Source organism: Anopheles coluzzii, chromosome X (assembly GCF_943734685.1).
Source record: "Anopheles coluzzii chromosome X, AcolN3, whole genome shotgun sequence".
NCBI classification, from domain to species: Eukaryota; Metazoa; Arthropoda; class Insecta; order Diptera; family Culicidae; genus Anopheles; species Anopheles coluzzii.
Genome location: NC_064669.1, coordinates 7,741,016 through 7,756,717, shown reverse-complemented (window position 1 = coordinate 7,756,717; position 15,702 = coordinate 7,741,016). Strand labels below are relative to the sequence as shown.

General features: G+C 42.5%; 1 protein-coding gene across 1 annotated transcript; it reads left to right on the top strand.

The window, feature by feature from the left end:
- The first annotated feature begins 6,412 nt into the window (after window positions 1–6,412).
- On the top strand, window positions 6,413–12,411 carry LOC120955987 (fibroin heavy chain-like). The gene is made up of 2 exons (XM_040377299.2): window positions 6,413–6,582; window positions 10,602–12,411. Exons 1-2 carry the CDS (start codon window positions 6,568–6,570, stop codon window positions 11,826–11,828), a joined length of 1,242 nt encoding a protein of 413 aa, XP_040233233.1. The 5' UTR covers window positions 6,413–6,567; the 3' UTR covers window positions 11,829–12,411.
- Window positions 12,412–15,702: the final 3,291 nt, after the last annotated feature.

The window sequence follows — 15,702 nt, the reverse complement described above, 5'->3', positions numbered from 1 at the left end:
GGCTTTGACTGACCTTGAGAGCAACGGACGGAAGCCCTAAGTGGACAGAGTACACAGTTGACTGTGAGTACACAAAACGGTGCGGAGGAGTCGTCGGCATCTCGGCACAGCAGCCGCAATAACAAAAAAACCCCAAAAATACCATTTAGAATGCGTGGTTCGTTTGGTACTCGCGAAAACATCATTTCCTGAGAATGGATTCTTCCTACAGAAAGCACTCCCGGGTGCTGGTGGGATAGGCTCGGGCATGGGGGGTTTCCGATTGGCCATTAATTTGGTCGAAGACGAGCGGTTTGAGCTATCCGGAAGGAATACAGAGCGCGGTCGAATATTGTTGAGCCCATACCCGCCCAGCCCCCGGTAAAGTCATCGTGGCCCGTAGGCGGCCGCCCCACCGAGCAGCGCTGCAAGGGGCACCCGGCCGGTACGGTAGCGCAGCAGCGGGGAGTGGTGGATGGAAGCTTTTTTTTTTTTAATTTTTGCTCGATGGCCTTTTTGGTAATTTATAGAAAACTGGTTTTGTGCTACCTGGCCCACGGAGCATCGCTAGAATCGCGCCAAACCCCGCGATTGCGATTGATGCTTCCCAACGAAAGAGAAATGAAGATGGGGCACCAACGATCGCCGCTTTTGCGCGACCCCCTCCCCCTCCAGAAATAACAAGTCCAGCGGATCGGTTACCATCCGATACACTGGACCGGTTTAAGACGGTGGTGTATTTGTTTTTTTTTCGGTTTTTATGGCCGCCTGTCGAGCACCCTGGGGAAGTCATCTCTTCTTTGCAGCAGGTTGTGAATACGCGAGGTGCACGAGGGGTACCCAGCTGTGTGTGTGTGGTGGTCGGTGATGTCGAATTTGGGGGCGAAAAACGTTATCGATGGATTCTTTCACTGCCGCCTCACGCCACCGGAGGGGATGACTTTATGCAAATTATGTCTCTGTGTGTGTGTGTGTGTGTCTTGGTGGTGGCTGGAGGGAGGCAGAGGAAAGGGGGCTCGACCGAAGATAGAATCTAATGCGCGCCGTGATACGAGAATAAGCAGCAGCAGCAGCAGTGTCCCTGAAGATGGCTTTGAAAAGTTCACGTCAGGCTTTTATTGGGTATCGTTTAATGGGATGGCTGTTGACTTTGTTAAATGTTACGTATTAAATAATTTGTATATGTGGGCATGTGTGTGTGTGTGTGTGTGTTCGTATCTTCGGTTTGAAATTCAAACTCTTCCACGACACACTGACTTCTGCTCACACTCTCAATGTAGCAGTTAATTAAATGCTAATTTTTCATTCTACCGCGCGATGCGTAGCCGACTAATTTCGAAGCCTGCCAGCTAGCAAAAGGTCAGGTCCTAGCGCTAGCCGCAACAGATAAATCATGGCGCGGTGTGGAATGGCAACCAACCTGAAAATGAGCTGATGATACGATTTACGTCCTCGCAGGGTCGAGTCCGCGTCGAACGTGATCCATGGTCGTAGCGATCCATCAATAACATCGTGCATGGATTGTGCACATCTTGCCGTAACAGCGTTGGTTTTGGCCAAACGACCCTGCAATTGTATGATCAAGGTTGAAACGGGCGTGTGCGCGTGTCTCGTTATGAAGTTAAACACATCCAGCCCGAACCGGATCGTCCATACAACGGATAAAGCGCTAGAATATCAAAGGGGCCCGAGTTCTAGAGACACTTTGTTTTCTCAAACAGTTCTTGTCAGCAAATTCAAAGTAGACAAATTATTAGGCCACGGATCTTTATAATCTTTTTGGAACAAAACAAATAACTTGGTCTAGCGGTGTGATAGCTTTGGTGTAAAACAGAAACTATGCGAGCATACCGGGTTTACACATGCCTCAGAGCTCTTTCTTTTTCTGCACTTTGCAAGTGGATCGTACGAATGGCGAACGCCTATTTTGCATGTTTAGCTGGTAGCTACTATTTGGAACTCTGTAATAAAGAATACCGTATGTTTTTGGAACATCATATAAAGCAAAACACCCGAACATTTAATTATTCTATCACGTTTATTCCATCAATTTCTTGATGTAATCAATCGATATACAATGGCTTTTGAGTCCTGAGCTCTTTGTCATCTGGGCAAATAATTACTGCCTTACAATTGGTTTTGAGAAGTTTTTTTTTCATGATAAGGCCACGTGATAAAGCTAACTCATTGGAGACAATAGTTCAGTTTGCGGCAATGATTACATCCGCTGAAATGAAGCTAAAACCAAAATGATTTTAAACGAACTCTACACATTGCGTAGATTGAAATATAATGTATTGGAGTTTTATTTCTTTAAAGTATTAGATATATTGGTCTAGTACACTACAGTCTAGGTTACCTTCCAAAATAGGATACAGTTAAGGAATTATCTGAACCTATATCCTTAATCCTATAAACCAACCATATAATCAATTGGAGCTCCTGCAATACCACCAGGTAGAGAGCGCTTTGTTTTTACTTCCTCGAATCATTTCAAAGTTTTTGATATGTTAAGTCAGTTGCTTTGGTGTTACGATAGGTACCAATGCTAAGAGTAGCATAATTAGCAAATCTTCCAGTATACATTAAGCGAATCTTAAGAACCAAGCATCGTTTTGTGTCGTTTAAAGTTGTGTTTGTTATTCGGACGATAAAGATGGGATATGCGATATTGCTAGGAATTTCATGAATTGATTGCAAAATCATCCAACTGCAGTGTGTTATAAAATACCTCATCGAACAGTTTCCTTCCCTCAGGCGATTAAGTATACTGGAAACAGTCGTCTCCGCTTGCATTAGACAGGGTGAGCTTGTGTGTGTCTGTGTATGTATGTGTGTGTGTGAGAGAGAAAGAGACAGCTCTTTCCCATTTGCAATTCAAAGTATCAGTATTTTCCCAACAAATTCAATCGGCAAAAGCTTGTTCAGGGTTGACCAGAACGAAATCTGTTTGCTCTCCTAAGCTTCTTTTTTTTGTTCGGTAACAGGTTTTTTTTCGTTTATTTATTTTTTCTTTTACCAGTTTTTGGGTGTCCACGAAAACTAGAAGTCAAAAGTCGCCCGGCCGGTCATCTCGCCCGGCCGGTTCGTTCGTTCGCGATGCTTCGCGCTAAACAGTCGCGGGTAATCCCCAGCAAAACTGGTAACTTGCGCGAGCGCACAAGCGATGGCGAAGGCGGAACGGTGCTGATTGTCGCCTATTTCCACCGAACATGCTGTGAACATCTATGCAGTTATCCTTGAGGAATGCAGTCCTACCCGCGCGCTGCAGATTCCGTGCACAGCCCAAATTATCGTGCGCGAGACTTCTGAATGCGCCAGCTTTAGCGCCCACCATTCGAACGGCTTTAGAAAGATTGTTTGACCGATGCGCACAGGCCGATTTTTATTGATATGTAAAAAAAACAAAACAAAACAAAAAAATGAAAATCTGTAAAAATGCTCATCTAGCTTTATTCCCCTTCCACTACTTATTTTTCTCTCGCGAAACGATCAGGAAACAATGTTAGCAACAGTGAAAAATGTGGCTCGGTTGAGATCATCGCATTTTGTTTTTGCTTCTTGGTATATCAACCAGTTTTACAGCTCAAGGATTTTATATTTTTAGGATTTTTCGGGCCGTGGCTAGAGTTTGACTGGGACTGTTGCCGTACATATCATCGCGTTTGGTATCTTCGAAAAGAACACCCTCTGTTACTGACTTGAGATCGTTCGAATACTTCAGGAAAGGTTCTTCAGCACCAATGTGCTAAAATTGACAGTTCAAGGTTTTTGATGCATCGCTTTTAATAAACAACAACATTCTGATGGCAATGGCTTGCATTTTCCGAAAAGCTTGTAAGTAACGCTGACGCTCAACTGTATGAAGCACAATCAATCCAGGTTGGATACGCAAAGCATCCGCTTTTGGGGCGCTAACAATCGGTACGGGATCTGGGAAGATCTCTTTGATTATAACCTTTTCTTATCATCCTTTCGTTCTCGTCTAATATCCACTCCCTACCCCATATTGTGCTGCCTTCTTAGGTTAGGTTAGGATTAGTAATAAAGATCTCTTTAAAGGCGAGGCAAACTTTGCAAATAAATTGAAATTGAGAAGCCCCCATTATCCCCTACACACACTCTTTGGAGCAGTGTCTGTGAAATCTATACCGATTTCTGAGTTATTGTTTTCTATTGAAGTTTTTGATGTGCTGCAATCATTTGTGACGTTTTGTATCAGTTTTTTTTAATTTTCTCGATCGTTTGTAATCTTTTGCGATCTTTCGGATTCATTTTGATCTTAACGATACTACTCTTTTACTCTGCGAGCTCGTGCGATTTTTGACACTCTCTTGCTGTCTTTTCCTCACTGACAAACTTATTTGCGAGCTTTTCGATTCGCTAAAAATACGTTTTAATACCCTAACACGTCTGGATCAAAGCATATCCGGGTATCTCCACATGTTTCGTTGTTCCTGTTAATATCCTTAGTGTTATTACATAGTTTTACGTTCAATTTTGATCAGTTTGTAAGCAATTATGAAATAATTTTAACCATTCAAAGAAGACCATACAGAGAACAGTACGGATGGACTTTTTATTCTAAAGATGATTAAATACCGGTTCCTATTTAGACTCGATCGCCTGATCGATGGCACAACAAACCGTGCTCCTAGTACGATGCGTTGGACTCCTTTGTGTGATTAGATGTAAACAAGCTATAAAACTGCTTTATGTTCGAAACAAAACTTTACTTAACATCTCGTGGGGTAACGATTACCGAATCACAACAGTACAGACATCAAACCACTTCAATGGATCATGTATAAATATTGATGAAGTACAATGTAATAAAATTCAATCAGAAATGTTAGGAACATACTGTAATACTCTAACGCTGCTTTAAACATCTTTTTGCAGCACAGGCTATAGGCGACCCACAGTACGATCGTTTCAAAGTTGTCTAAAAGCTTATCAAACTAAGCCCAAAAAAACAATCACCGCTGTATCAACTGGCAGAATGAATTAAATTTCACAAACACCCATACACGCCTCGTTTTCACCAGATGGTTTCGCCCCGCTGAAAGCGTCCTACGACGTAACGTTCTTGAATTTTTAATCAGGTAGAAAATAAGATAAGAAAATGAAAACAAAAGTATAAAACGCAATCATCGTGGAAATGGAAACCATAAAAACTGGTTCTCCCAGCTCATTTGCATATTCACCAATGCGACGTTGCGGCGTTCGACGGAAGATCGTTAGAAGATGCTTTACACTAATAATAATAATAATAATAACAATAATAATAATAATAATAATAATAATAATAATAATAAAAAAAAAAACAAACTTATTCCTATAAGGAGCATCCACCGAGAGTGAAAGATAGCGCTGGACAGTAAAGACGGGAAAGGAAAGAACTCGGCATACAAAAATAGCTCTCCTTCTTTCCGAGAAAAAACAACAACAACTGTTTCGCAGAACAAACAGAACGATTTTGGGCAGAGCAGCAAAATGGCAAAAGTCACAGCAAGGCGTGCGTTCGTGTTAGCTGTTTCTGGCACTGGCAGAATGGGCTACATGTGAAGGAAAACTTAGGAAGGCGACTGGAGCGTACCTAACGAGCCAAAAATGGATAATGGAATTGGGTTTTTTTTTTTTAATTTTAGCAATGCCGGTATACCATAATTAGAACATATCGTACATAAATGATTCTGCCTTTATCATTTGCAATCCTTTTCCTAATTAAAAAAGAAAGAAAGAGAGATCACCAATACTTCTTCTTTAGTTCACTCGAGAGCTTCGCCGACTTGTCATCCGAGTGGTCGTCGTTTGTGTAGCTGAGTTTATCGAACACCGTTCTACACTTCAACCTCTCCCAGTAGATCTCTGCCTACAACTGTTGCGTTTTTTGCGAGTTTTACATTTGAATGTTTGGGCATGGCATTTTTTGTCGTTCTTGCGTGCTTCCAAAGCACTCTGCTCGGCTTATGTCAATAGGTGTAGCTTCACACCAACAGGTGACGCTACCGCGGGCATTTTTAATATTTGTTGGTGGGGCACAACAAGCAATAAGTAGCAAAAACTCGCATATGTTCCGCCCAAACTGAAGAAAATTTCCAGCTGAGTTAATAAAGTCAAGCAGGACAAAAAATATCTCACATATACATCAAGCAGAACAAACAACCACACACACACTAAACTGGAAAGGCTTAGCGCATGAACGCTTCCAGCCGAATAGTGCGATTTATTGCCATTTGTGCGAACATTTCTAACCAGATTTTCATGCTTTCCTTGATCTTTCATTCGCGCGCATCAAGATAAGAGGGAAACGAGTGGAAAAGAACGAGAGACAGACAGCCGGAAAGAGCGAATATCGGCAAAGATGCATTGTAAAATTAGCTCAGAACAACGCCTGTTGGGCGTGTTCTGCTTGCGGCTACGTGGTATATAAAACCCCAAAGTCCTGTGTCCTTCATCAGTCAAGTTCGATCTTTGCTACGAACAGGCCACTGGAAGGAAGTCTGTCCAAGACATTCTGACAAGTGTGTACTAATAGTGCGTGTCCAGTATCATCAGCCCGCAACAAAGCCGAAAACCATTGCAATGCGCTTCTTTGTGGTGAGTTACTGAGAGGGGAAAAACACACATACACACAGTGACTTTGGGGCCAATTCTATTCGGGTTGTGTCTGCCGAGCGTCGCGTCTAGGGTTGGGCAATTCGGTTCATTACCATGAACGTGAATTTACCGGTTCTTTCATTAACATGAACTGAGCGTGAATCGCGATTCAATCGTTCACGTCAACTAACCACAGTATGGTAAATCGATCTTATTTCGCGATAGTTTCATATTATGGGTGTTTGTTAACAGTTTCATATAATAAGCATAACAGTTCTTAGTCACTGAACTAAAAAACTCGTGTATTCCTAATTATGTTATTAAGTGATGCATCTATTATGATTAAGGCAACCAACACATTTTAACACCATTTTGAATTCATTTTTTATATTACAAAAATAACACTTACATGTAGATAATTCAAGTCTTACTTAATTACAAAAAGTGCATTACAAAACAATTTCATATACTCCATGTTACAAATTTTGCAACGACGTTTTGATTATGCATTTTGTTGAATAAACAATATTTCCTGCAATTTTTTTGGCGCTAGTCGAGATCTTTTTTCAGAGTATATCTGTCCCGCTTTAGAAAAAAGCCTTTCACATGGAACGGACGTTCCGGGAATGCATAAAGTGCTCATGGCAAGAGTATACAATGATGGATAAAGAACTTGATGTTCTTTCCACCAAAGAAGCGGATCATTTTCTAAATCAATATTTTCAACGCTTAAATATTGATGTAGTTCATTCTCAGCTATTTGTCTAGGTGTTTTGTAGTTTTGAGCTCCCTTGTTTTTAAATAAATCGCCGAAAAGCATGTCCACATCCTTGCTAACTTTTTTTACTACTTTTTCGACTTCTACTGCGGGCTTTTGCAACGGAAGCAGCTCAGATATAATTGATTCACATATGTTTTTGAATTTTTCCACATCGTCTTGAAAGCCAAGTTGTTTAATCCTAGGATCTAATATCATAGATTTAAGTATCTGCTCATTGGAACGATAAATTTTTAGCTTGTTTTGTAGACCTTCAATGAGCAAAGCTACTAAATTTTGAATGTTTTCTGCTATATCCTCATCATTTCTAAACTGTGATGTTTTGGTTAACAGCACATTGCATAGTAATCCCACATGTGAAATGGTTATGTATTTTTGGGCGGATACAATATTTGTAGCAGAATAGAAATATTTTAGAACCCTCACAATTTGTTCAATTGCTTCCCAATCATGAGATTCTAAAGATATTTTCATTTTCAAACTATCTGCACAGGAGAGTAATGCAATTTTGTTCTTATAAAATCGATTAAGCATATCATACCCCGAATTCCATCGCGTTGACACTTCTTGTATCATTTTCAATTGATCTAAATTGAGCTTTTTTTGTGTATCAGCTAGCATTTGTGAGGCTTTTGGACTTTTCTTAAATAACATTACTACTCTTTTTACCTCTTCTACAACTGGTAGCACACTTTTTTTTATAGCATCTCGAACAATCAAATTTAACGTATGTGCAAAACATGGTATGTGACAAAAATTCAACTCAGTTGATGCCGCTTTCATATTGGAAGCATTGTCAGTAACCATTGCAACAATCTTATCCTCTATGTCAAATTTGTTCAAGGTACCTTGAATCCAATTAGCTATATTCCTACCACTATGAGGATTTTCAAATTCCGAGCATTCTATCAAAATAGAACTAAGTTTGCAATTTTCGTCGATATAATGACCTGTTAAGGCAAAAAAACTTATTTGGTTCAGGTTTGTCCATCCATCCGACGTAATAGCTATAGCTTTGGCGGTCGATAATTTCTCTTTAGCCTTTTCAAATTCTTGATTATATACGCTTGGTAGTAGGGCGTTTGATAAACTTTTTCGTGTAGGCATAATATAGTTCGGATTTAATGTATAAACGAATTTTTTGAAAATTTCACTTTCTACTAAATTAAATGGCAAACATTCTTTGCAAATTAGATCTAGCAACATTCTATCTAAAACCTTTTTAGTCTCGCTATTAATGGGTTTCTTCAGATAACCCTGTATGCTCATATTTGAATTGAAATATTGATTTGATGGCTGAAAGTTTACAGCAGAAGGTCCCGCTTCATCGTCTATGTTAATAGTTTGAGGAATTGGTTGCTTTTGCTTTAAATACGGCACAGTTTTATGCACTAAATTCAAATGCCGCTTCAAGTTCGAAGTAGTTCCTTTAGTATACTTAAACACCTTTAAACAATAAAGGCACTTTGCGCCAGTTTCTACCGGACTAAAATGATCCCAGACAGGGCTTGTTGTTGCGTTTGTTGGAGCCATCATATCTGTGGAAATGTTTCATACAACACTTTATGTTTTTGTTTTTAACTACCAAGACTAATGTTACCTTTGATCGCCGTGCAATTATTAAATTTTCACTTATTTCGATGGAGCGTAGATCAATTTGTGGTTTAAAAGTCAAAATATCACAACAAATGGCATATCAAAGATCAATTTATCAATACAATCACGGTTTCAGCAATGTTTATTACCATAAGCCTACAACACATTGAAGAAATCGAACGTATTCAAAAATAACGGTCAAAATCACCTATACAACAACGAACCGAACACACGTGATCTATGTATTTATCATATGGATTTAGTGACCATAAACGTATTAGTGTAATTTTCCTCTCTTCCTCAAAGCACGAGAAGGTCATTTCTCTCTCAAACAAAACGACTAGTACAGTTCAAACTCACTAATTGAACTTCGATTGGCAGCTCACTGTTTGGTTAGTGTCACGTTTGGTGATAAATTTTCACGTTCTTTCCTGCACAAAATAAATGAAGTTTTTTTTTCATTATAGGCGACAGTTTTGCAATTTTCTATGAAATTAGATTCACTAATATAAAGGCATGCTTTTTAGTTGATCTATCAACCTACTATCAAATATCCATCGAAAAATATACAAACCAAAATTTCGTTCAATTATTGAACTTCGACTGTACCTCGCTCACAAGTAGGTAAAAAAACTCATCCCACATACCACCCCCCGTCATCGTCATTTTTTTGACTCTCTATCTCTGTGATCGTTCTCTCGGTAACTATCAGCTGAAAGTATTGCAGCGGGAAGAAAAAGAGAGCGCATATTGCAGAAGCGGCATCGTCTCCGAGGATCAGAAAGAGAGTGAACGATGTAGATCAACGAAACATTCTATCCGCTCTCTTATCTTGTACTGTGCTCTCCGCAGAAAGCTAGTGCAGAATGCCAGATCGGATGTTTTGTTGGGCTGAGTGAGAAAGTATGCTGATTTTGTTTCATCGACACATGTCTATCATGTGGGACAGCGCATTTTTGTATCAGGAGAATGAACGACCTGGTCATACGATTCACGTTCATATTTGTATGGGAAAAAATGAACGACCTGACTTGCTAGGACGTTCTTTATTTCGACGGGTAGGACGTTCTTTTCGTGAACGTCCTGGTCATACGATTCACGTTCATTTTGAATGGGGGGAATGAACGACCTGGCTTGCTAGGACGTTCTTTATTTCGACGGGTAGGACGTTCTTTTCGTGAACGTCCTGGTCATACGATTCACGTTCATATTTGTATGGGGGGAATGAACGACCTGGCGTACTAGGACGTTCTTCATTTCGACGGGTTCCTACCCGGGTTATATTCATGAACAACTCAACACATTATAATTTATAAAGAATCGATGAACGTTGATTAGATGAACGTAGGTCGTTCGTTCTTTAGGATGAATTGAATGAATCGTACAGTTCTGGTTCTTGAGGCACAACTCTAGTCGCGTCACCATTCAACCAGCGCTCTGCTACGGAGTGCATCATCAATCAATCGTGTTTGCAAACGGAGCCAGAAGTTCGGACATTTCTGGAAAGAGACTACTTGGAAGGAGAAGTTGCTAATTGCTGGATGTTTGGGTTCATTTTAGCAACCGCAATGCCGCTCCATGTGCGAAGTTCTGTGGCATCTCTAATGTTCCAATTTCTTCTCCCCTGTGCGTTCTTGCTCTTTAGGTTATAGCCGCCTGTCTGGCCGTAGCGTCGGCCGATATCGGGCTCGACCTGCGTCAGGGAGCATCGGCCGGAAGCAGCAGCTACGCCGGTAGCCAAGGCGCAGTGAACATCGATTACGCACCCGCCCTTTTCGAGGACTCCGTCGTCGGTGGAGCTGCATCCGGTGCCAGTGGCCGCTCGTTCGGTGGAGCCAGCTCGTTCGGTGGAGCCGGCTCGTACGGCGGCGCGTCCTCCGGAGCGTCCAGCGGCGCCTACGCAGGCGCTGCCAGCGGTGCTGACTACAATGCCGGCTACCAGGCGGGACTTCGTGCCGGTGCTTCTGCGTCTGCCGGTTCGTCCGCATCTGCCGGATCATTCGGTGGCGCCGTAACCCGTTTCGGTTCGATTGCTGGATCTAACGCTAACAGCTTCGCCGGTAGCGGTAGCTCGTCCGGATCTAACAGCTTCTCCGGTAGCGGCGCGTTCGGCTCGTCTTCGGCCGGTGCATCCGCCTTTGCCCAGGCCAAGACGCAGGTCCGCTATGCCGCCCCGGTGGTCCTGAAGAACTTCTACTACCACGTCGCGCCGGAGGAGCCGCAGGCCGAGGCCGGAGCCAAAACCCTCACCATCACGCCCCGCAAGCACTACAAGGTCATCTTCATCAAGGCCCCGTCTGCCAGCGCCAACGCCGGTGCATCGTCCCAGGCCGCCAGCCAAACGGAGGAGAAGACGCTCGTCTACGTGCTCGTCAACAAGCCCGCCAAGGCACAGGCCACTAGCGAGGCCGAGGCAAGCTCTTACTCCTCTGGCAAGCCGGAGGTGTACTTCATCAAGTACCAGGGTGCTCAGGCTCAGGCTCAGGCTGGCGCTATTGCTGGAGCAGTTGGTGGACAGGCTGGATCGTTTGCCGACGCTCAGTCCAACGCTGGTGTTTCATACGATGCCGGTTTCGGTGGTGCCTCTGGTTTTGGTGGTGCCTCTGGTTTCGGTGGTGCCTCTGGATTCGGTACTGGTGCCGGATCGTCTTCATTCGCGAATTCCGCCTCATCGGCCAATGTTGGTACTGACTTTGTTGACTTCGGTGCACGCAGCGGTGTGTCGGTTGGCTCGGTCGGAAGCAGCGGATACAACGCCGGCTACACTGCCGGCTACACCGCGGCCGCTACCGGTGGACTCGCAGTTACGCCCTCGTACGACTCCGTGGCCGTCGGTGCTAATGCTGGCGCTGGTAGCAGTGTCGTGTATTAAACCCAGATGGCACACGAGAACTAACCGAGCCCAAAGCGTCTGTGTTCAGCCTCAGCCGGACTAGCCTTCAGCGGCAGTAACGGTGCAGCTGCGCAGCTGCATTACTCCACGCAACCGAACAGCAACATTGGAAAATGGACAATCACGAATCGGGCAGATTTGATTCAGCACGCATGAGTCGACCTGACGACTGCGTCATGTAACTAGTACCTTTAACGTAGCATTCTTCCCTGCCCCAGCATTCCTTTGCCTCTTCCTCTCAGTCATCGGACTGTTCCTCTCCCATTTCTACTTTAAACGTAAGCAACGTAAGATAGGTTTATTTTTCCCTCGAACACCGTCGAACGATAAACACGTGAGTGACAGTAACGAACTAGCAGAATGGCGAATTTTGTGCGAACGTATAGTGAGAAGAAGCCAGCGATTGTATCTTAAGAAAAGTGTATCCAAACACGTACGCACACACGCACGCACACATTTATATACATACACATATACGTAGACGTTTGATGACAAACGTCGGTAATAACAAACAAAAAATGGAATGAAATGATAAGAATAAAAATCGATCGTCAGAATGAAACTCCATCCGCTTCCGCATACTGATGCGTATGATGACGTCATAATCATGTTGCGCTCCGGCGCACTCTTGCTTTTTCCAATTCTTGCGATTCGGCGCAACAGGGACTAGAGGGGTCGGACTAGAGCAGTTTTGCGGGACGCTGGCTTGACAATCAGTAAAATGAACGGATATCGGTCTACGTGGGACTTAAATGATTTTGGAAGTCAATCTCGCATTCTATGTCCTGCTTGCTCTGTGAAAACAGAATTCGTGAATGTTTTCGAAAAGCTCATTTCATTTTCAATCATTTACATTTTGATACCTATTGAAGCTTCCCATAACAAAATTTCATAAGAAAATGACACGTTGCTTCTCTCCATGGATTTAGCTCTCCAATGATTTAGTGCTCCCAAAATTAGCTGTAAAGCAAGGTCATACCGACGAAGATTGATACACCGAATAAGCAGATCACTCTCATATCCATTAGAGGAATCAGACGGTAGCTTTTAGTGATTAGTTTTCCAAATATCTCCATAGGTGAAAGTACTATTTCTAAGGACACCTGAATGGAGTAGAGACAGGAGAGGTTAGCGCAAGTGGCAATACAAGCCAATTATAGCAACACTAACCATAGCAATTGGCCGGTCTGGTGGTATAGTCGTCAACTCGTACGACGTAACAACATGCCCGTCATGGGTTCTAGTCCCGAATAGACCGTGCCCCCATAAGTAGGACTGACTATCCTGCTATGGTAACAATAAGTCATTGAAAGCCAAGCTCACTTCACTAGTGGGTACAGGCAGGCCTTGACGGTTGTTGTGCCAAAGAAGAAGAAGAAGAACCTTAGCAATGGTGCAGACAACGAGGTGCCCCCAGCATCTCGGAATAAGATTTTCCAGCGCCATCAAGAAGCTTAAGAGCAAGTCTGCTGGCAGCGATAGACTGACTGGTGACCAAAGTCTTCATGATGGGGTCGGAGAGGCGTACCGTTGAAATGCATCAGCTGATCGTACGAATCTGGGAGCAGCAAAAACTACCGGAGGATTTGAAGCTGGGTGTCATTCACACAGACTGCAAAAAAGGCGACAGGATGGAATGCTTAAATTTTCGTGCCATCACAGTCTTCAATGTCATCTATCAGATGCTGTCCCAGATGTTGTTATCTAGACTTGCGTCCCTAGGTACAAATATCGTTGGCACATACAATGCTGGATTTGTTTACTAAATGTTTACTCTTTGAAAGATCCTCCAATAATACGAAGAGTGCCAGATCCCTACGCACTACATGTTCATCGACTTCAAGGCAGTCGATATTATAACAACAAATAAGCTATGGAACATCATGCAGCGGAACCATTTTGATGGGAAGTTGATTCGGCTGTTAAAAGCCACCATGAACGAGGTGCAGTGCAAGGTAAAAGTATCGAACGTAATGTACGAAACGTTCGAATCTCTCAGCAATATTAGGCAAGATGACAGACACTCCAGTATGCTCGTAATATCATTTTGGAAGGTGTAATTCGAAGCGCGGCGCTAGGTAACGATATCTTTTGCAACTATATTTTACGGTTCTCTCCAATATTATGGCTTCGCAAATGACATCGACATCGGCGACAAGACCATTGCGAAGGTGTGTGAGCCGTTACCCCTACTCAAACTTGTAGCAGCAAGAGTTGGATTGAGACTTCAAGTAGACGAAGACGAAGAACCTGCTTGCTGGAAGTTCAGCCGGTGATGGGTTCCAACTGGGGGGCAGTGTATTAGTTGACGGCAACAACCGGGAGATGGTAGATGAGTTCTGCTATCTTGTCGTTACTTCGGACAACGACATCAGCAACGAAATCCGGAGACGCATTGTGCAGGGACATCGTGCATCCCATGGGCTAAACTATCTCATGAGATTCAGAAGAATTCGAGACCGCAAGAAATGTGAGATATATCGCACGTTGGTTCGTCCGGTGGTCCTCTATTCCCACGAGTCCTGAACCATACGAGCAAAGCGGCATTGTAGTACGTCAATTTAGGATTTTTGATTTAATAAAAATTGATTGGACTTACTTTACTGCTTTTTGTTTTTGGATTTGAGAATCATTTAGCTCATTTCTTTCTGTACGGTTCATGGACATGAATCATATATAGAAATTTCTAAAGTTGTGAATGTTTGCCCGCGGGTGGAGGTGCATATATCTAAATGATCTGCATAAGCAAAGCGTTTTGATGATTTCATTGGGTGGATCCGATGAGAATAAATTAGAAAGGTTTCACAAAACACGATGGATGACAAAATATTATCCTATAGTAAGCCGATCTGAGGACTGTACGGGGAAGCAGATGATAATTTCATATGAATCTAGCAATTTTGGTTCGACAGAAAATATCCATAGAATGTAGAATTACAGGAAGCGTCGGTACTAAAAGATTTTATACAAGATCACGAGATTACTTAACAAAGTACAAGTTCTTCATACAATGCTCAATTTTCACTGTTTTAAGCTTATGAGTACAGAAAGAAAAATGTATAAATCTTAATATCTTAAAATCCTCCGGTTTGAGTAAGATCAATTAATCTAGTATAATACAACTTTTAAAAATGACACATCGATTATTTTTCAATGTGGTTTATACGACATTAATTGATCTTACTCAAACCGAAAGACTATCAAGATACAAGCGCCACAATTATGAATCTATTTAGAGACGCTAGAATTGCACTGCACCCCGTTCATGGTGGCCTCTAACAGCCGAATCAAGCCGTTTCTGTTCTTTAGTTAACGAATACGGCTTATGTCGTTCCTCTTGAAAAAGGTTGTATCTTACACATTTTATCATTTGCGTATCCGTCGTTCCCGATGCCTAATTTGTCGATCGTCGTTCTACACCTCAACCTCCCCCAGCAGATCTCTGCCTACAACTGTTGCGTTTTTTTTCTGCGAGTCTTATATTTAAATATTTGGGCATGGCATTTTTTGTCGTTCTTGCATGCTTCCAAAGCACTCTGCTCGGCTTATGTCAATAGGTGTAGCTTCACACCAACAGGTGACGCTACCGCAAGCATCTTTAACCTTTGTTGGTGGGGCACAACAAGCAATAAGTAGCAAAAACTCGCATATGTTCCGCCCAAACTGAAGAAAATTTCCAGCTGGGTTAGTGAAGACAAGCAGGACAAAAATATCTTACGTATATAATACACAAAAAAATAACCCACACACACACACACACAAAACTGGAAAGGCTTTTCGCATGAACGCTTCCAGCCGAATAGTGCGATTTATTGCCATTTGTGCGAACATTTCTAACCAGATTTTCATGCTT